Source organism: Gorilla gorilla, chromosome 6, assembly GCF_029281585.2.
Source record: "Gorilla gorilla gorilla isolate KB3781 chromosome 6, NHGRI_mGorGor1-v2.1_pri, whole genome shotgun sequence".
Lineage (NCBI taxonomy): Eukaryota > Metazoa > Chordata > Mammalia > Primates > Hominidae > Gorilla > Gorilla gorilla.
In genome coordinates, this window is record NC_073230.2 from 107,929,838 (window position 1) to 107,952,181 (window position 22,344).

The 22,344-nt window shown below is 35.2% G+C and overlaps 1 protein-coding gene across 2 annotated transcripts in view; it reads left to right on the forward strand.

The window, feature by feature from the left end:
* The window catches only part of SEMA3C (semaphorin 3C), a 177,281-nt gene that overhangs the window by 85,249 nt on the left and 69,688 nt on the right, over window positions 1-22,344 (forward strand). For both annotated transcript variants that reach the window (XM_004045659.5, XM_063708674.1), the window contains exons 3-5: window positions 5,429-5,589; window positions 6,710-6,772; window positions 15,744-15,863. In XM_004045659.5, the coding sequence (XP_004045707.1) occupies window positions 5,429-5,589; window positions 6,710-6,772; window positions 15,744-15,863 (344 nt within the window). The remainder of the gene's footprint in view (window positions 1-5,428; window positions 5,590-6,709; window positions 6,773-15,743; window positions 15,864-22,344) is intronic.

Consider the following 22,344-nt stretch of genomic DNA (forward strand, 5'->3'; position numbering starts at 1 on the left):
TCCCAGGGGCCATGAGACCTATGCTGCCCTTTGTGGAGCCACTGCATTTTCTAATACTACATACTCTCAGCCAGAGTCCCTTATTCGTTAATTGAGCATGTCCTGAGAAACAACACAAATAGCTGTACCTCATATGCTTCAAAAAGGATGACATCATTGTGAGGTTAAAGGAATGACAATGCCATTCTTTGCCTGTTTAGATGATGGACTAGTAATTGTAATGTTTTTCTCTCACTGTAGCCAAATCATTACATCAGTCACTTTCTGTAACCGTGGCCAATTCACTGGATCATTCATTTACTTAAATTGGATCTATGTGAAACCAAATGATAGATTCTTGGGTCATTCTTTTTATAAATAAAATTCTCATTGCTTTGAGCTCATCTCTATGTTCTAAAAAAAAAAAAAAAGGTCGTTTCTCTCCCCAAGTCGTATAGTTCAATTATGACTACTAACAGCAATTTAAATAGCATTTTAACAAAATAGCCTAGGCCTTTTACAACAAGGGCACTTCTGAAGTCAATCTCCCTGGTTAACAGCTGTCAACTATCAGTAAGCCATAGGTAATTAAATTTGAAGATGCTTTATGGCTCGGAAAACTAGATAAAAATCCCTGGACCAGAAAGGTCTTAAGTTGATGTAGCTATTGCTCCCTGCGGTATTTGAATTAATGCGATAGATTGACGATTTTCTTTTCTTTTCTTTTTTTTTTTTTTTAAGACAGAGTCTCACTCTGTCACCCCAGGCTGGAGTGCAATGGCGTGATCTTGGCTCACTGCAACCTCCGCCTCTCAGGTTCAAGTGATTCTCCTGCCTCTGCAGGAGAATTGAGGCTGTCCTGCCTTAGCCTCCTGAGTAGCTGGGATTACATGCGTCTGCCACCATGCCCAGCTAATTTTTGTATTTTTAGTAGAGACGGGGTTTCACCATGTTGGTCAGCATAGTCTCGATCTCATGACCTCGTGATCCACCTGCCTCTGCCTCCCAAAGTGCTGGGATTACAGGCATGAGCCACCGTGCCAGGCCTGGATTGACGATTTTCTAGTGAAACAGGCAAAGAGGAGAACTGCAATTGTTTGCTTGTTACTTGCACATAAAATTTAATTGAGCCTATTTTCCCAGCTAAGATCACACTCTTGGTTTTATTTCAGTACAGATTAGAAAAAGAAGGGGAAAAGAAAAAAATAATGTTTTGGAAAAAACATCAAAACTAAACTTTCTTCATGATAGAAAGTGTGAGAAAGTCGTGATGGGGGTTTGTGGACCCTCAAAAGATATATCAGTTAGTATTTATTTCTACAGCAGAAAAAGAAAACCTCAATTCAAGGTGCCTAAAACCTGCAAGGATTTCTTTTTATTTCATGTAACAGAATATTCCAGTAATAATGGAGTTCCGGTTAATTCAGTGACTCAGTGATTTCTTAAAAGATCCAGATTTTTTTCTACATTTCTGCTTGCCATTCTCAGTAAGCAACTTTCTTGGTAGATGCAATTGCTGCAAGCATCATGTGCTCACATACCAATGTCCAGAGGCAGAAAAAGAAATCACCTCTTCTTTTGTGTGTGCCAGTTTTTAAGACTCAATAAGCCTTTTTCAGTAGCCGTGCAGAAGGCCTCCCTCCAGAGTTCGCTGGCTAAAGTTGTTCACATGGCCGTATTTAAAACACTCACTGGCTAGAAGAATGGGGCCAGTATGGTTGGCATTGAACAGCCCTGTCAAGGTGGAAGAAAAGAATAGTATCTAATTAGATAGATAATCTACAGTGTCTCCTGATGAAAGGAGCATATATTGATCCTCTACTGTGGGCTGGTGGAACATACTTTGAGTTCAGTATTATTATTGCCAATGTATAGATGAGGAAATTAAAACAGAAATGAGCTAGTTTTCCCAAAATAATATACTTAGTAAGTGATGAAGCTGAAATTCAACTCAGAACTGTGACACCAGTTGAGTACTGTCTTCACAATGTCAAACTGTTTCCTATACATCATGAATCACCTTCTGGCTCCCTTTTTGTATCTAACAACCAAGTCATCTCTATGCTTTGCTTTGATTTTTAGATATACTCTTCCCCAGAGAGTGTATCTACTCTCAGAATTCCATATAATCATCCATGAAAATAACTGAACATCTCTACCTGAAGATTTGCTACTTCTAATGACAAAATTAAATTAATTATCTAATTCTACATTCTTGTGGAACACTTCTGCTTTGATTTGAATGTAATTTAATCTGTCCATACCTAAGTACTTTCTCTACCAAATATATCTCCTTTTCAGATCTCCCAAAAGTAGTAAGGGCATATTCATTTCTCCTATGCTTAGCTTACAATGTTAAGGGGAATTTACGCCAATCTTTCCTCTACCCCTAGCCAAAACCTACATAAAATCATTCCAAATTCTTTGTTTTAGGCATTTCTCACATCAATTTTTCTTTTCCATTTTAGCATATCAGGTGTTCATCAATATACTATCTCAGCTACTAGAACAATGTCTTTTAGTCTTTTCAGCTTATATACTTTAAAAATTACCCTGCATACTCAAATTATTTTCCTTAACAATGCCTTATTTTATTATTGTGTTCTCCTGATTAATTTGAGTAGATGCTACTTGTAAAAAAATTGAATATATTAATATTAACTCTAAATTAGGCATTCTAGTCATTTTTTTCCTCCCTGCATAAGAAATTGTTCTGACTTTGCTTGCTGAAGATTGATGTCTTGCCCCAAGTTATAATAATAGGTAACCCATGTAACCAGCATCAGTATAGCTCCGGGACTCTTTTAAAAACTTTATGTATATTAAACTTGACAACAGTTTAAACTTCACAACAACCCAGTGAGGTAGATACTATTATTATCCTGATTTTAAAGATAAGGACACTAGAGTTCAGAGAGATAAAGGCCCTTGCCAAGTACATCTGGAAATGAAATGGTAGAGCCAGAATCCAGACTCCAGTGGTTGAGCCCCAGAGGCCATGAACTCAGTTATATTTTACTGCGCTAGTCTGTGTATGTCACTCCACAATTATTTATTAAGAGGTATTTGTTGAATGTGTATTCCAGCAGCCCAAGCAATATCTTACCCCTGGTGTTTTATAGAAGACTTACACAACCATGAATCATAGCCCTGAGATAAAAGTAAGCGTTATAAAACACCTGGATTTTAGACAGAATCAAGGCAGTCTCTGTCCTCTCCAACCTTTGAGTGATACTTGCTTTGATTCTATATTCTCTCCCATGTTCTCAGCTCTTGGATTTTTTTCTATTAGCCCTAACCTCTAGTCTGGCATGGGCTGATGTTTTCCTGAAAGACTTCCCTCTCCCCTTACGTGCTCTCCTCATGAAGGAAGCTGTTTCAGTTTTTGGGCTGTGGCACCACCTGCCAGCCGTGTCACCTCTCTGTCCGTGATTCCTAGGGAGGCTCAGTAACTGGAAGGTTATCAGGCTGCACCATGCTCAGCACCCAAGCCCCCTGTTTCCAAAGACCTTTCACCCAGGCCCTTGTTATTAATGACCTGTCTTTTGTTCTTGTATGCTGTCATGATCTTACATTTTAAGATTCTTCTGAAATATTTTTCTAACCTCTTGATTGTTTTTTCCAACATAAAAAAATCCTGTATTTTACTATTGTTGTTTGAACAGTAAATTTGAGGCTATAAGATTATGTCCTAATAATTTTAGGGATTTAGCTCCCTAAATTTTAAAAAGGAGGAAAACATACATCTATTTTATCTAAATTCATGTTTTTCTTAAAAATCATGATCCAAACTTAATAACAGTAATTAGAATTTATTGAATACTATCTCTTGTCACTCATTTCACGTATTTATATGTGTCAGTTAAATTGATTTCCATGGGAACTCTTGGCAGAAGTTACTATTGTTGCATTTTACAAATGAGGAAATTAAAGCACAGAGAGGTTAAGTAACTTGTTCAGTTTCACAGGAAGTTTGGCAACAGAACCTGGTTTCATTATCACTCTGCTTCTTCCAGGGCATTTTCAGATTATTGGCTGAAACTACTTGAAGGATATTATGGCAGACATTCTGAACAAATGTGCCCAGAAAATAGGTTAAATTTGTGACTTCTGTATCTTGTCATATGGGCTATGGCCCAAGTACTCATGGGATATAGTCCATGACTTCCTATAAGAATTTGTATCATTTTGATTTTGGTTTAAGTCAAACTACAGCTCTATCAGAATTTTTAGAAATGTGTTTGTGATTCAATGCCTAAAAATCTAGAAACAGTTCATCATGGAAGCAGTCATCCCAGAAAGCAGACTCTTTCTTAGAGTTTGTCATTCTTCAGATTATAATCAAAAGAACAAAAAAATCCTGAACCATTTGAATAGAAAAGTCTAAAGTTATGCTCCTTGAGAGGAGCATTTTGACCAGAGAATGTATCACAAATGTCACGATACATTGATTGTCTTCAAAGGCCAGCCATCCAGGCACTTAGGCAATGTGGAAGAAGTTAAATGAGTGTGAGTCACTAACCTCTTGAGGATCCTGGAAATATGAACATTTAGATACCTGAAAATTCATATATTTTCCTTAGATATATGCATAGTTATGCTGCCAAAAATAACATTGCCTCCTGAAAGTACGTCTGCTTTCAAGTAATTTATAGAAAAATAAGTCGGACTAATTAGAATTATGTTGGGAAGCAAGGCAAATATTTGTAGTAGGAAATAACAATCCTAAAATGATGAATAAATGGAGTCTAAAAATAAAACATTAATAGAGGATAAGAAGACAATCACACTGCTATTGGTTTTGTTTTCTGTTCAATCTGCTCACTGTATTTTTTTTTTTGGTTTATTTATTTTAACTTGTTTTGAGATGATGATGTCCAGTAATAAAACAGAGTTGAGATTATTGCAAACGTGACTGATTTTGTAATCACATACTATTACCATAAACTTTAACATTGCACTTAGTGATTTATGTTTTACTTCAGTATAAATATAAATTAAAATGCCCATTAACATAACTTTTTTTTTGAGGCAGTGTCTCGTTCTGTTGCCAGAGCTGGCGTGCAGTAGCATGATCATAGCTCACTGTAACCTCAATTTCCTAGGCTCAAGAGATCCTCCCACCTCAGCCTCCAAAGTATCTGGGACTAAAGACACACACCACCATGCCCAGTTAATTTTTTAAAACAATTTTTGTTGAGACAAGTTCTCACTATGTTGCTCAGGGTGGCCTTGAACCCCTGGCTTCAGGTGACCATCGTACCTTTGCCTCCCAAAGTACTGAGATTACAGGGAACTAGCCCATAACTCTATTTTAAAATTAATTTCTTACTGTAGAAGGAAATGTACCTTGACATTTTTTGGAATATTTGCATAATAGTTTTTATTAAAATAATAGAATTATAGAACCAGGATACTGTATCTACACTTGTGCTGTTCACTCTTTCAGAACTTCAAGAAACCAAGACCTCTGAATACTTCAGCCTTTCCCACCATCCTTTAGACTACAGGATTTTATTAATGGATGAAGATCAGGACCGGATATATGTGGGAAGCAAAGATCACATTCTTTCCCTGAATATTAACAACATAAGTCAAGAACCTTTGAGTGTAAGTTTATCACTTTCATGAGGACAGTGTCCACCTTTTCAATGTCTCTTTTTAAAAAAAAGTAAATAAGTAAAAAATAATATGCATTTTATTAGAACAATAGATAATACTGGTCCCATGTTACTATGAAAGTTAGTACTTATTTCATGGACTGAAAAGATATTAAGTTCAGTTCTCATCGTCTAGTTCCATAGTTTTTAACAATTCAAAACCTGGAGCTAACTGAAAAAATACTACCTGTGTATAAATACATAAAGAAAAAAGGGATTATAGGGTAGTGCATGAAAGAAATGGTCAGAGAAAAGGAAGATCTACTTTGTCATCTCTGTGTAACCAGTGAAGGGCCTGAAAGGAAAACAGCTATTAAATACACTGCTACTTGATCAGTATGGCCTATATTTATCATTCCATTTCACAAGGAAATAAAATTGAGCTTCACTGGAGTAAAAAAATACATGTAGATTAATTATAAATTTATTACAACAAGGAGACTTCTGCATTTGCAGAAGTGTTAACACAGGCAATGGACTGACAACTAAAAAAATTAATGATTATTGCCAGACTGGACCCAAGGCTGCAACTACTTAGAGTACTAGCACAGTATTTCAGAGAGAGGGAATCTCTTGGTTTTCATCCAAGTTATTTTAGCTATTGAAGTACCCAGGGGCCCATCTTATGTAAATCTACTAGCCTGGTTGTGTGATTTACCAAAAATAATACTAACTGAGAAAGATATGTAAGTGTAAATTTATTGTCATATAAGCAGTTGGGAAAAGTGTACTATGTCAAAAGGAGTACATATGTCAAAAGTGTACTATGTACTATGTGAAAAATTGTTCACATTTATGTTAATAATGATCTTATTTTAATATACAATTAGTAAATGAACATATGTTATTGAAAAGCATTTGTGAAAGGAAACACTGTTGGAAGAAATAAAAATAATTGTAATTGTTAAAATAATAGAATCTTTATTAATGACTTGATAAAAAAGAAAGAATTTTAAAGTCTTAGTATAGGATCACCCTAAATAAATCTGTTAACAAAAAGTAAATGAAGAGCACTGGGCTGTCATATGTCCAAGTGAGATTATGCAACCTTTATTTTTCTTTCTGAGCAGGTTTTCTGGCCAGCATCTACAATCAAAGTTGAAGAATGCAAAATGGCTGGCAAAGATCCCACAGTAAGTGTTAAAACAAAAAAAAAAACAAACACTAACTTAAATATTTGGTTTTCGAATCCATGTACTTTGAGGGGAGCCAAAAATGAGACAAAGGATGGTGGTGTTTTAAATTTTTGCTGGACACAGGCTAAAAACCTAAACATTGAGGAGACTGGAACTCTCAGGCTCTCTGTAACTTCAGAATTCCTAACTGGGTAAAAATTGCTTGCCTTGCTTTCATTATTTCATTCAGATACATTTCATGATGGATTTCATTAATAACCTCTGTTCCTAGTGGATCCAACCTGCAGAATTCTCAGCAGGCTTCTGAAACGATGATAATGCAAGTGTCTGGAGCAGCCCCCAGATACCTTGTGGGCTTTTCCAAACAAAGATTCTTGGCAAAAGGGTAGTGGTTAGCCAGCAAATTCCATAAATACAAATCACCAGTGATAAATGGTACCTTTGTTAATTAAAAATAGCCACAGAAACAGCAATAGAGGCAGATATAAGTATCAATATATGTTCAGTATGCAATACCTGTGCAAATTGTATTCCTCTAGGTGAGATTCAAAATAATCAAGGGAGAAATCTATATTGATTTCTACAGATGACTTGCTGAAAGTAATACATTGTCGTTCTTGAATATTCTAAAACAAATACATGGAGCAGATCTTTAATGTGTACATGTCATTTAATGTTTATAATGGAGCACATAAGTCATCTCACCATTTTGCCTCAAATAATGAAAATGTAATACAGTCAAGCATCAAAATCACCCTCTCTTTCAAAAATAGTTTGGTAAAGACGTTCCTTTCTTCATTCATTCCTTCCATTATTTGCTCAATACGTACTGATTCAGCACCTGTTATATATCTAGCATGGAGCTGTTTGCCGAAGACATAATTGGTGCAAAGACAGAAACAGTTCTGACTCCAGTCAACTTTATTACCTTGTTAGAAAAGTCTGCCATAATCAAATGAGCATAGAAATACAAACTAATTTAGAAATAAGCTGGAAATATGGTAATTGGGTGGACAGACGAGTCAACATGTACACATACATTCAGGTCTCAGGTCATAACAAGTAATAGACCACCTTAGTGTTAAAAAATGTTGTCTAAGTATTTATTTTTTGGTAGGGTCAAGAGACGCTGATTTCAGGAGTGAAGACTGCCCTGAGTCTTGGAAGTAGAGATGGATCAGACAAGACCGAACATGGGAAAAATACTAATCCTGTGGAAAGTGGAAATATGGGATTGAGGAAATGAAACATTTATTTTCATTGACTGCTAACAGCCCCAGGTGTAAAGTTGCACAAGTTTTTGGCTCAAGGCAGGGCCATGGAAGACTCTGGAGGGCAGGATCTCTGGCCTTACTAGAGGGTTCTTGGAGTGATTTATCCAATAAAAAAATTTAAAAGTGGGCAGGAGAAATTTGCAGGGGCATATTTGCTATCCAAGGGATCTGTTAGACCACAATCTTGGAGGAAAAAATCCAGAAAAATGTAGAAGAAACACTTAAACAAATACATTACAATGACGTTCCAGGAAACCAATGGTAGAATGAAGTATAATGTTGCAGAGAATGATGTTTTGTCCCCTGAGGCTATTATTTTAGTAATTGTGGATGAATTAAACTATTTTCTTTTATTCTCTAATGAGATTTTTTCCCATTGATGTGTGTCTGATCATGCCTTGCCTTTTGCCACAATAATATCCCGTGGCTATACTGAATTGCATTGTCCTTTGTTCAAAAGGATTTGCATTTCTCATTCATATGAACTGCCATAGGCAGAATGTGCAAAATTTAGGTACCTTTGTACATTCTATTTCCAAAAATTGCTGCCGAGTTTCTGAAGAATCTTAGACAAGTCATTTGGTTTCTTACTTCCTTTGTCAAAGTAGAAACCCTCTGGGGTTTTTGTTTTGCTTTCTGACAATTAAACGTTATTAGATAAAAATCTTCAATACATGCTGACATTTTCCCATAGTTTTGTCATGCTGTAATTTGTTGATATTTTAAATTCTACTATATGGCCCGTTATACACAAGGGAAATATCTAATGGAGTGCTCTTTCCTATGTATTTTTAGGACTCGGCTGGACAGGTTTTGTTTGTCCATACAACATTGTTGAGTGCTGGGAAATACTAATCAAAAATACATGTTTGGTCTATGCAAGAAAAGAATGTCTGACAAATCCATCCCATTTCATACATGTGAAGTACTTATAGAAGTGTCCTTTACTTAGGCTATGGGAAAAAAAAAAGGCCTGTGGCAGAAAAATAATGTGAAATAGATCTTTGAAAGTTGTACAGAACAACCTATCCTTCTTACATTTCTCAATGAAACCACATACTTAAGAACTTCTTAAAAGTTGGAATAAATATTATCTAATAACCTAATATTTTTAAAATACAGGAATTCTTTCAATATGCACAAATTAGTTGTTGTGAAGAAACTGGAGGTGAATTAGATGGAGTCCTTACATTTAAGTCTTTACAATGTGCTGGATATGATGAGACATACATACACTGATATTCAGAAAAAATACCCAACATTTAATGGAACAGGCCAGGTCCTGTTCTAAGTGCTTTATTTTAATCCTCATAACAATACTGCAAGGTGGACATTATTGTCACCACCTGTATTTTTAAGATAAAATAACTGCATTACTAAGAAAGTGAGAAACTTAAGCTGTGCTGCTGTGAAGTGGGACGGTCTTTGTCTGATTAAGTCACATACAGCTCTGGATTATGTACCCTTAGCCACTAAAACATGCTACCCCTCCAGAGAGAAAATGATAAATGCTAAGGGATACACACAAAGCACAGCTGGGTTATTTAAGAAAGGTTTGATAGATTTTGTGGTAATCTTATTAGAACTTCTGTTAACCTTTTATTTCAATGATACTGAAATTGGAAAAAGTTGTACCCTCTCTCTCTTCCAGCCTTTGGTATGTGCTACATGCAATTGATTCTCTTTTCCTTCAATTATCTTCCCGTGTTTTCAGCCTGGGAAACATCTACTCACCCCTTCAGGTCACAGTGCATACAAGCACGTGAACTCGTTCCAACTGATTGTGAGGGCTTGCGGGTAGGACACAGTAGATGATGAGTTTATTAATGCTTTTAGATTAATTACGTTTGTAGCGCATTTATTATGCATATATTTTAGAAGTATATTTTCATTAAGCTAAAACTTTCTGCCTTTAGCTCTGTTAATCATCTAAGCAAAACATAAAGTGGTAGCAATTAAAATCCATACTGCTATAACAACTGAAAGCAAAAATAAAACAGAGTTAAGCATCCCTTAATCCTTCAGATTTTTTGGTTGTATCAAATTTTAATTGACGTTGTAACAAGATAACAATTAGAAGAAAATTTAATGTGATTTAAAATTTGGTCTTAGGTAGTAATATAGCATAATTCTGTAATAAACTAATGTTTTTAAAGAAAATAAATTTTCATGGTGGGATTTTCTACCTTGGCTAAAAAGAATATAACCTACTTCCCATTTCTCTCTCTGCCCCTATGTACTCACATTCCTACATGCTCCATTTATTTCTAAATGTTAGTATTTTATTCATACTCTAAATAAATTGAGCTTAAACAATAGCACATGCTGTCAAACATATCCATGAGATAGGGCTTAATGAATGTACTATGTAAATACTATAGGAGACGGTTGAAAAATTAAGTAGGATTATATATATTTAGATATATATACATTACATGCACATGGTGTCAAACTTGATTTATTAATTGTAGAATATCAGTTTCCCTATTTCTGTGACCATACAACCCTAAGCTCCTAAAAAATATATTTTCTTTTTCAAAATACCTTGATTAATTTCCCTAGACCAAGGAAGTATAGACCAAGAAGAAGAAAGTATGAAGTATTTTTATGTCATTGAAGATTATGGACCATGATGAGTCAATATTTTTAAAGGCCTATTCACCTGTGCTCCAGGATATATTTTTTAAACATCTATTTTTATATTATAAAAGTAATATATTTTCAATACAACAATCTTTGAAGACTTAGAAAAGTACATAGAAAGCAACAGAAAATAAACCATCTCTTATTAGCTCTTCGACCTTGGAGACTTAAACTTTCTGTGCATCTTGGTTTTCTTATCTGTGAAATGTGCTAATCCGTAGCACTTAACCTTATTGGGTTGTTAAGAGGATTGATGAGTTAATATTTGCAGAGAGCTTAGAGCAGTGCATAGTACACAGCTAATGCTATATCGCTGTTAAAGAAAGTAAATTGCACTACTGAAACATAATAACTCTTAACAATTTAGGGTATATTCTTCCAGGGTTTTGTTATATAGACATAAATGTGTATATAAATAGAATTTTATTATATGGTGTATAATGTTAGCAGCTTTATATTTCACTAACATTGTGCCAGGAAATCATTTTGAAAGAGAATTAAACAATGAAAAGAAAGCATCCATCATATTTATTTCCACTGAAGTCTCTAAGGCTTCATTCATACTCCATACTTTTTATGGATTTTTACTGTGGTCAGGACCTGCACTAAGCTCTATGCAGGACAGATGTCCTGACCATTTCACCGGGTTTATAGACAATGTCAGTTTTAAAATGCAAATAAAACAAATCTAATATTGGACAGTTGGATGTGTTTATTATTTTCCAGATATGATTTCTACTGCTTTATTAATATATTGTCCACAACAAGTATTACCATTGCCATTTTAGGAATGCAAAGATTGAAGCATCCAGAGGACAAGTAACTGTCTTCAGTTCTGAAAGCTAGTAAAAGATGAAGCCAAGGTTTAAACCTAGGTCATCTGGCTCTGAGACCTGCATACTTAAATCTACTCTGTCTTCTCTGCAATATTCTCTATTGCCTATCTGAAGACTATGGTAGGATGGCAGACCAACTGTAATTACCTCTCTGATTTCATCACACGATTATCCTCTAACCCTTCTAGGCACTAGTCCCCAAGTAAATCCTGCACTCTCATGTCTGTGTTTCTGTTCATGCTGGTTTTTTGTTTGTTTGTTTGTTTGTTTTGCTGAAATGTTCTTTCCTTATGCTTTTGCCTGTGAAAATCTCTAAATTATTCTGCGAGACTCAGCTCAAATGTCACCTCTACTCCAATCTTTACCCCTAGATCAGCATTACGTAATGTCTTTCTTTCCTTCTACGGTACATTTAAAAATACAGTCCTATTGCAGTATCTACCACAGCCTGATACATTATGCTCTCCTTTCTTTAAAAGCAGGCATTGACTGAGTCTATTCATTCCACTGTTGCTAGTACCATATACAGTGCCTCGCATAGAATGACTTCAGCACATATTTGCAGGATGGAATTGACACTATTGCAGTAGTCTAGGTCAGAAACGAAGGGAGCACAATGGAAATGGAAAGGACCTGGATAATCATTTTCAATAGTTAACTCAGCTGAATTGTTTTTCCTTTTGTGGTCTTGTGTGCAGGGAGGGGCAGGGAGCACATTGAGCAACAGATAGTGTGGGAATCTGCTCATTGCTAATCAGAATCTTATAGAAAAGCTGCACAGTGGAGAGTGGCCATGGTTCAAGTCCCAGTTTAGTTACTTATTAAAACTAGAACTCTTTATTTAACCTCTCTGGGACTCAAATTTCCTCATCACTAAAATGGAGTATTAATAAATTGGAGCATTCTTATGAGAATTAAACAGTGGACATCAAAGGATTAAGAGCTCTGTGAATACTAATAAATGTTACAAAAACTAAAAAGTTATATCAGTATTAACTTATAAAAACAACTGTGCATCCTGGCTAACATGATGAAACCCCGTCTCTACTAAAAATACAAAAAATTAGCCGGGCGTGGTGGCACATGCCTGTAGTCCCAGCTACTCGGGGGGCTGAGGCAGGAGAATTTCTTGAACCTGGGAAGCGGAGGTTGCAGTGAGCAGAGATCGCACCACTGCACTCCAGCCTGGGTGGCAGAGTGACACTCTGTCGCCCACCCCCACCGAAAAAACCAACTGTGGACTTCTTGTCCAATGACAAATTATAAAGCAGCTAAAAGTACAGGATTCAATGTTAGAGACGTATGTGTTTGTAAATCTGCTTTAGTTACTACCTATATGGTCTCAAACAGGTTATTTTTTTAAAAAACTCAAGTTTGTTTTTCTAAAAGGGACTGAGTTATGGTAAAAACCTGAATGAATATGTGTAAAGTGCCTAAGTAGCATACAGTAAGTGTTAAATAAATGTCAGCTATAAAGGTAAAAATCAAACTTTCTAGAGGTAAAAATAAAAGGTAAAATATACAATATGATTATTTCACAGTCTAGGATGTAATAAACTCTAAATAAATATTAGTCATAATAAGCAGATAGATATATACATGAAATGAGTATAGTTGGCATTTGAAATATAAGAGATGTTATTGACTTCTTTCATTTTACCAATACCAGTAATTCATGAAAGTACATTGACATCCATAAGACCCAAGATGAGAGAGACATAACCTGTTATTAAAGGAATTGGATTGAATTATTTATATATTTATGGGGAAATATTGTATACAGAATCCCAGAATGACTAAACTTGAATGTGAAAAAACTACGCATGTGTCTCATTCCTCATAGATTCCCTTTACATAGACATATTATAAACACACATATCTCATCTGTGTGTTTTCTTCAGAAACATGTTATCATCTGTAGTTATGTAATCAATTTCCAGGTACCTCTATAAACAGGTGTCAAGATAAAATGACACTGTGTATTTAACAAAAATCCTTAATGTCTTAAAAATAAAGTGTATGGTCTGGTCTATAAGGATTAATTTCTTTGACTAGAGTTAATGATTGATTATTTAATAATAAAAATCTATCATAGAAACATCTATAAAATTACTGCATAAGAAAAAAGTATATATTTGCTGGCAAGTAATAATGAATATAAAAGGAAAAAATGATGGAAAATGTAAAATAATATTGACTTTAATTTTAACTTCTATTTTAGCAACATTTATTTTGTTTTAGTTTTAAATAATATAAATAATAGATATGGTTTATAAAAAAATAGGAGAGGCCAGGCATGGTGGCTCACACCTGTAATCCCAGCACTTTGGGAGGCCGAGGCGGGTGGTTCATGAGGTCAGGAGATCGAGACCATCCTGGCTAACACAGTGAAACCCCATCTCTACTAAAAATACAAAAAAAATTAGCTGGGCATGGTGGCACATGCCTGTAATCCCAGCTACATGGGAGGCTGAGGCAGGAGAATCACTTGAACCCAGGAGGCAGAGGTTGCAGTGAGCTGAGATCACGCCACCGCACTCCAGCCTGGGCAACAGAGCAAGACTCTGTCTCTAAAAAAAAAAAAAAAGGAGCATACATGGTACCTAGCAGGGGGAAAAGCAACATATATTTTCTGACCGCCCAGGGAAAAATTACTGTTAACTTTTGATGTTTCTTTATAGTTTTTTATAAAAATACTGTCTCTAATACACAATCATTTTATTAATGTTCTTTGAGAGAATGACTTCATGAAGTCATTCAATCTCAGGCTTGATTGAATTATAGTCAGCAAAGGATAGTGAAGCTAGTAACTGTGGAACATTCGGTGGTTAATTTGGTCACAGAGATCTGCATCTAGGGCTGACTATGTTTCTGTGCTCCTGCAAGGTCACAGTCAGTTGAGAATTACAATAATTATTTTGTTTCATTGGGTGAATAAATGACAGCCTTGCCTTTACCTGAACTGGGAGCAAGTGAGAAAGGAGTTTCTACAAGAGAAGAAGGGAGTAGTTTAGGAGATCCAGGGCAAAGAGATTGATTATGTCATTCCTCATAGAAGGCAATCATTATGCTGGCATTTTGTTGGAGATTAGTTTTATTTGCCAATTCTTAAGGTGAATAGTGTCTGCCATTGTGCACTAATGGTAATATGGAACTTGTATAGGCACAGGTGCATTCAGAACATGTTTGTATAATGTGTGTGTGTTTAAAGTTTTAAGGAAAACTTAAGAAAAAATAACTTCTGTGTGTTAATTTGTAAACTTTCTCAGGTAAAGAATACATTTATAAAGTTTCAGGACATAAAAATTTAGACAGTGTTGTAATACAAGAATAATGAAATATAGCATTTTACTTACTATCTGCGTTGGATTATATTTCTCTTGAAATAAATCAGTGGAATAAGCCATGTTGTTATTTTAATATTTCTGGAAACACATCTTTTAACAATAAAAAAAATGGAGCAGAAAGGAAAATGTATAGCAAAGTATTGCCAAATAATATTAGCATTGATATGTATAAATTTGAGAGCATTTTCAAATGAAGTATTAGAATTAGTCCAGATTAAAACAGAAATAGAAAAAGCAGGGCATGTATGACAACTCTGTTCAATTGCATTCTACAAGGGTAGAGATTTTTGTGTTTTTCTCAGTAAGGATGCCCAGAGAATTTGACTATACCCTGGCAAATAGTAGGTAATCAGTAAATGTTTGTTGAGTGACTGTTTCTGTAATAATGTTTTGACTATTTCTGAGCCACTGTTTTTCTTAATATTTGATTTGGTACTTCTACAAGTTAGATAAGTATTCTCAAATTACCTTTAAGAGGTGCACATATACTAATAGTTCCCCGAAGATATGGCCTAATACAAACTTGTCCAACCTGTGGCCCAAGGGCCTCATGCAACCCAGGACAGCTTTGAATGTGGCCCAGCACAAATTCATAAACTTTTTAAAAACATGAGATTTTTGGGGGGATTTTTTTTTTTTTAAGCTCATCAGCTATTGTTAGTGTTAGCGTATTTTATGTGTGGCCCAAGACAATTCTTCTTCCAGTGTGGCCTAGGGAAGCCAAAAGATTGGACGCCCTGGACTAATACATCAAAAGTTTATGTCACCTCATTGTTACTTATCATACAAGATCTCAGGTTAACATAGCTAACTGAAATAACAATGAAAGTCATTGAGTTACTAACTGCTTATTTACTGATTCTTTTAGCACGGCTGTGGGAACTTTGTCCGTGTAATTCAGACTTTCAATCGCACACATTTGTATGTCTGTGGGAGTGGCGCTTTCAGTCCTGTCTGTACTTACTTGAACAGAGGGAGGAGATCAGAGGTAAGTATAACTATTTAACATTCTTAGTTTTGATATTAGTGTCAAGGATTTTTGAAACTGTATTTTAGAGTAAAAACTTGGACATATCAATATTCATAAAATATTTTCATGCCCTTTAAATACAAACTATATTATATTTTTTCCTGTCTGCCAAGTTACTTGAAGTATCACCTTTTGCCTTCAGCTAAAAATGTATATATATTTTTATGTGTATTATATATGTGTGTATACATATATATATATATATATATACTTTTAGTTGGAGGCAACTATATAGTTTTAGTGTATATGTGTATATTTTTAGTATATCTATTTTATTTGTAAAGCTGTAAAAGATGAAAGAAAAATGTTATAATTTCAAGATTACTTGAATGTAATACAGTAATAATATTTGCTCCAAATTATAGAAATATTGTAGCATAAACTTAACCTTCTCAAATCTAGTGTAAGTAATTTCTTGTCTTTCAAATTCAATAAAATTTTATAAATATATGTCTGTAAAAGATGTATAAAGTGGGACGCCAAGTGTCTGCTGAAAAGAACTTGGTGTAATTAACAAATCATACTTTTATCTTAGACCAACATCATCCTACATTAGGCTATTCCAGCCTTATTCTTAAATTAGTTAAGGTGATATGGGGCATTATGGTATGATGTTTGCTAAACACTAGTCAAATATATAGCTAATGTATAGTCAAATATGAGGCTGGTTGAACTTCACCTGTGCTACTTAAGCCTGTCTTTGTTATCCCAGTGCACATCTGTTGACTAAGGAAAGTACATTACACCAAGAGAGTTACTACTCATTCTTTTAGTCAAACATGTTGTTTTACTTAACATAAGTATTTTAAAAACTGAATTTTCAAACTTGGTTTGGTTGTATTATGCAACTTAAATATAGAAAGTCCAGTTTTTAAGTAATATTTTAATTTGATTTTAGAGATTAGAATTTTGAAAAAAATAAATATGTCTACTGATCTAAAGCTTATTTTCCTTTAACAAGGATTAATCTATTTTAGTTCTAATATGACTGAACAATGTTTTTTTCAGTTGTTTTTCAGACATGTAATTTATACATAAGTATCTTTTAATGAATAAAAAGTCATTTAAAAATAACTAATTATAATTTGACCCCAAAATGAGACATTTTTTAATGTCGTTCAAGATGCTATGAAATATTAAAAGTCTTACAGGAAAAGTAAAGTTATGCTTTTTGGAAGAATACAGTTGGCTGCATTGAGCTTGTCATTAAAACCACATGCCTGTGATCAATTGATTAAATAAACTACTGCCTCAGACGTCTGCAATCTGTCAGACACTTCCCTGAAGTCTGTGCAGTCACTGTACAGGCCAACAATAGCATAGCCATTTTCAGAGCACAGATTTCAAATAAAATTATTTTCCCATGTACGAATTGGCCACTATGCACTTCAAAGCTTAATTGGAAATTCTGTCCAAAAAAATAATCTCCTTTGGAAAACCAGCATGGAATACATTTTAATCACTTTGCTAAATATGAACTACTTTAGTCTCACTTCAAAAGATACGTTTCAAAGGAGAAGCAGTTTCATTAATGAATCTCTGAAATAATACGTGAACATCTTAAGAGCCAATTTAGGTATGAACAGGGTTATGATTTTTAAGCTTTATAAAATGTAGTCCTTGATAGTTCACTCTAGTCGGAGAGTTTCAACATAACATCACTTTTATATATTTGTAGTATAAAAGCCATATTGTAAATATAGAACTACACAGTTTAATCAATCTTACAATGGATTTGTTTTCTTTTAGTTTAGGATAAAAGATCTCCTAGCATAAAATGACCACGTGATGCAGAAAGTTTTATTTTGAGAGAATTCTTCTCTATCACTAAGATTGTATTTTGTAATGACCATGGGTGATACTTACTGCTGACCCTCTTGTATTGTTATTAAGAGATGACATTTTTCATCTCTTCAAACCTAATTTTGCATAGAAGGTGAACCAAGTTAGGTTGGCAGAGTCACTTTAATTATTCAGTTTTATATCTGGGACATTACCTACCATCCTTCATTGGTCTGTCTTCATAGATATTCATTGGTTCTAGGGGAATATTTGATGAGCCTACTTCATGTTTGGAGCATCACATGCTTTTGTTATACCCCATTTCTCTTCTATTATTTGCGAGACTGATTCAGAGCTTTCTGAGATTTCAACAGTACTCACCTAAAGAGCCTGGAATCCTTGCTACATGAAGACCTAACCACGGTTCTTCTCCTGTGTCTACTGTCTTTACTCCTTGTCTTCTGTTCCTGGAAAAAGATAAAGCAATACAAGTGAATCATGACTTTAAATGAATGAATAAAACATCAAGCAAAAATGGTGATTGGTTAATTTTGCAGCAAATTCTTGCAATATTACCACATCTTATCTTTGATTTCATCAGATGTTTTCATAACATCTGTTTCAACACCCGAATACCAATTAAGCTCCCTTGACCCTGACCCTTATCAAGCAGATAACTTTACCTTAGACTAACCAAGAATATCACAGGTGACCAAGAGTGTCATAGGTATCGAAATTATCCTCTATGCTTTTTGAATGAAATTTGCCACCAATCTAGTCTGTTTCAGTATCTTTTTGTAGGATTTTTTCTGTTTCAGAAGAAAAATTATACATTTTCTGTATTAAGTTCTTTGATAAATAACCTTCATCACTCTGTTTTATGTCTTCATTCCCTTTCCTCTACATTTACATTTTTTTTTTTTTTTTTTGCCCATTTAAAGAAAGGATTGGGTTTCTTTCCCTTAAAATCCTTTTTTTGGTTCTGTGACTTCTTTTTTCTAATTTTCTCCTTTCTCTTTTACTTCATTACTAAGCTTCTCAGAGTAGGAGGCTGAATTTCCAGCTTTTGTGCTCCTATTCTCTATGTCTTTATTCATCCTTTCTAATATTTCACTCTTACACATTAACTAAAACTGTTTAATTAATGGCAGATTCCTCAGTGAACAAATTGACTCCCTCATTTTGTATCCCTTCTCCTAGAACGATCTGTGACATTAAATTCCGCCATTCATGCTCTGTATTTTTCATTGCCTTTATTGACGTCTGAGACCATAGGACACTTTGCTATGCCTACTTTTTAATTTTTCACCATCTACTCTCTATTATTTTCTCTCATTGTTCAATCCAGAAATATTCATTTAATGAGAATAAAAGCAGAATCAAAATCATGTTGAAGCTACTTTAAAGCTTTAAAGACCTTAAAAGCTTTAAAGGCTACTTATATGTCAACAGAGAAGTAAATTGGAACAATCTTCAGCAGAAAATGGCAGGAACAGAATTGTGTTGTCACTTGTGTGTTAAGTAATAGGTGATTTGTGGCACGGTGTGTGGGGGGTGGAAAAGTTGTAGGAGATTAGTTTGAGAGTTGACATAGAAGACCACAAAAGAGATCATTGTACTCCGGTGATAGCAATGGTGACAGAGAGTATAAAATGGTATGAAGTATAAAATAGTATAGATGATGTTGATGGATTTGGATAAGGAAAAGGAAATGATATAAATGCTGACACTTCTTGTTTGTTATTTTCAACCTCTTTAATTGTGTAGTTGCCATGAACTGAGATGAGAATGAAGAGACCATGTATAGGGTAAAGATTATAAGCCTGAGTTTGGTCTGTTGAATGAGAGATCCCATGGAAAGATCCAACTAGTGATATCAAGTAGGCCGTTAAATATAAGACTGAGTATATACACGTGTGAGTCGTTGTTTTATAAGAGTAACTGGAGCCCAAGAAAAGTGTGGATTTAATTATGCAGAGAGGGAGATAAAGTATAGAGTAAAAAGAAAAGAATGACTGTGGTTGAGACTTGAGGGTCTCCTAACTTTAATGGCCAATTAGAGGAACATGAACTTACAAACAAGCCTAAAAAGAACAATGAGATCACATGGACACAGGAAGGGGAATATCACACTCTGGGGACTGTTGTGGGGTGGGGGGAGGGGGGAGGGATAGCATTGGGAGATATACCTAATGCTAGATGACGAGTTAGTGGGTGCAGCGCACCAGCATGGCACATGTATACATATGTAACTAACCTGCACAATGTGCACATGTACCCTAAAACTTAAAGTATAATAAAAAAAAAAAGAAAAAAAAATTTCCATAAAAAAAAAAAAAAAAAAAGAACAGACAGGGCTGGGTGCGGTGGCTTATGCCTGTAGTCGCAGCACTTAGGGAGGCCGAGGCAGGCGGATCATGACGTCAGGAGATCAAGACCATCCTGGCTAACACGGTGAAATCCCATGTCTACTAAAAATACAAAAAATTAGCCGGGCGTGGTGGCAGGTACCTGTAGTCCCAGCTACTTGGGAGGCTGGCAGGAGAGTGGCGTGAACCCGGGAGGCGGAGCTCGCAGTGAGCCGAGATCGCGGCCACTGAACTCCAGCCTGGGCGACACAGCGAGACTCTGTCTTAAAGAAAAAAAAAAAAAAGATAAAAAAAAAAAAAGGAACAGGCAGAGAAAGAGGGGAGGGGAAAAAAGACTATGCTGGTTCTGGGAAATAAAAATAAGTCATTGTAAAAACATAGAAGTTTTCAACAATTCCAAGTGCCATTGAGAATCCGAGTAAAATGAGGTCTAAAAAATAAGCACTGAGTTTTGTACCATAATTGTCATTAAAGATCTTATCAATAAGTGTTTCAATGCAATAATTGACGTTAGATGCTGAATTAAAGTGGATTGAAAATAAAATGACAAGTCAGAAAATGGTGGTGAGGATGTACGTAATTCCCTGAGAAGTGTGGTTTATAAGGAGAATGGTATATGGGAGCTGAAGGGGTTGTTTAAATAATGGCATAAAGGCTCCAATTATTAAGATGAAAGTATGTATCAAAGAAACACAAGGAATAATGGAAATCTGAGGTACCTAAAAAGATGAGATAAGATGAAATCCAAAGCAATGAAGTCCAAAGAATTGGCCTCAAAATAAGAGAACTAGTCTCACGTATTAGTGGATATATCAATATAATATTACATTACTAAATATAATATGATATTTGTGTGTTTAGTAGTGAGGAGTTGAAGATATATCATTTAAGGGCTTTGCTTTCTCTGCAAAGTAGCAATAATGTGAGTTGAGAATAAGTTAGGGGATCAGAAAAATCAGGATTTGACTTTAGTGGCAAAGGCCTGAAATTTTTGATGACAGAACCAGTTGTGATAAGAGAATCTTTGAAAGGCCACTGTACATTGTAGGGGATCCACTTGTGGTTGGTGATCACAAATCTGTAATGTATTGAATTTACTTTTTTAGGTTGCCTTCTACAAAATGTTTAGTAGTTTGGAGGCAAGTATGGAGAATGTAGATAGATGTATTCCTTTAGGGTGTGGATGCAGTGAAAAAAGTCATACATTCAAGGAATCGAATGTTGTGTCAAAATTTATTGAAATTAAAAAATTTATTGAAATTAAAAATGGAATCTGGCCAGGCACAGTGGCTCATGGCTGTAATCCCAGCACTTTGCGGGGCCAAGGCGGGCAGATCACTTGAGCCCAGGAGTTTTAGACCAGCCCGGGGAACATGGCGAAAGCCCCGTCTCTATTAAAAAAAAAAAAAAAATACAAAAAAATAGCCAGGCGTGGTGGTGCTTCCCTGTAGTCCTAGCCACTCCAGAGCCTGAGGCATGAGAATCGCTTGAACCTGGGATGTGGAGGTTGCCGTAAGCCGAGATCGCACCACTGCACTTCAGCCCAGGTGATAGAGCTAGACCCTGTCTTTAAAAGACAAACAAACAAACAACAACACCAAAAAAAACATGCAATCTAACCTGTTAACAAAGTCAAAAAGAGAAAAGCCTAACGAACTGGGGAGAAGCAGAGAAGAGTTCTCAGGAGACAAGTTTTAAGAATTATTTCAGGGTGCTTGAGATAGTTATTAGGTAGACCACATCTGCTCCTGGTGGTGACAAGATCTAGATCTAGAGTGCTGTGCAGTGTAGGAGTAGGTCAGTTGAGAGCAAATGGTACCTAAACAACCTTACCAATTCCTGCAAGACGAACTCTCACTTATTTGGTCAAATCAGTCTCCAGCTCTAGAACCGCAACAAGGCTTACTATTTTTTTGTTGTTTGTTTTTCTTCTGGTTTATGATTATTGATTTAGTTTAGTGGTTATATGAATGAAGATCTTTTGGAAATCAGATTCACTAGGAGTCAGGAGACTGAATTCAAATTGTGCTATTATCACCCTTTAACTACATGGTCTTCTGGACAAGTCATATTTTTTCATCACCTGTAGAGTGACTTCATTGATGAAGATCTTAGGATGCTCAGAAAGAACCTTTTTAGGCTGGAGGACTGTGATTCTTTTTAGGCTCTATTATTCTCTATTATGTTTAGGGAGGTCCTGCAGTAGTATAGAAACTCAACTATGTACTAGCTTTATTTTTTCAAGGAGTCAAAACTTTAGAATCATCTTTGTTTTCCTGAGTATGATC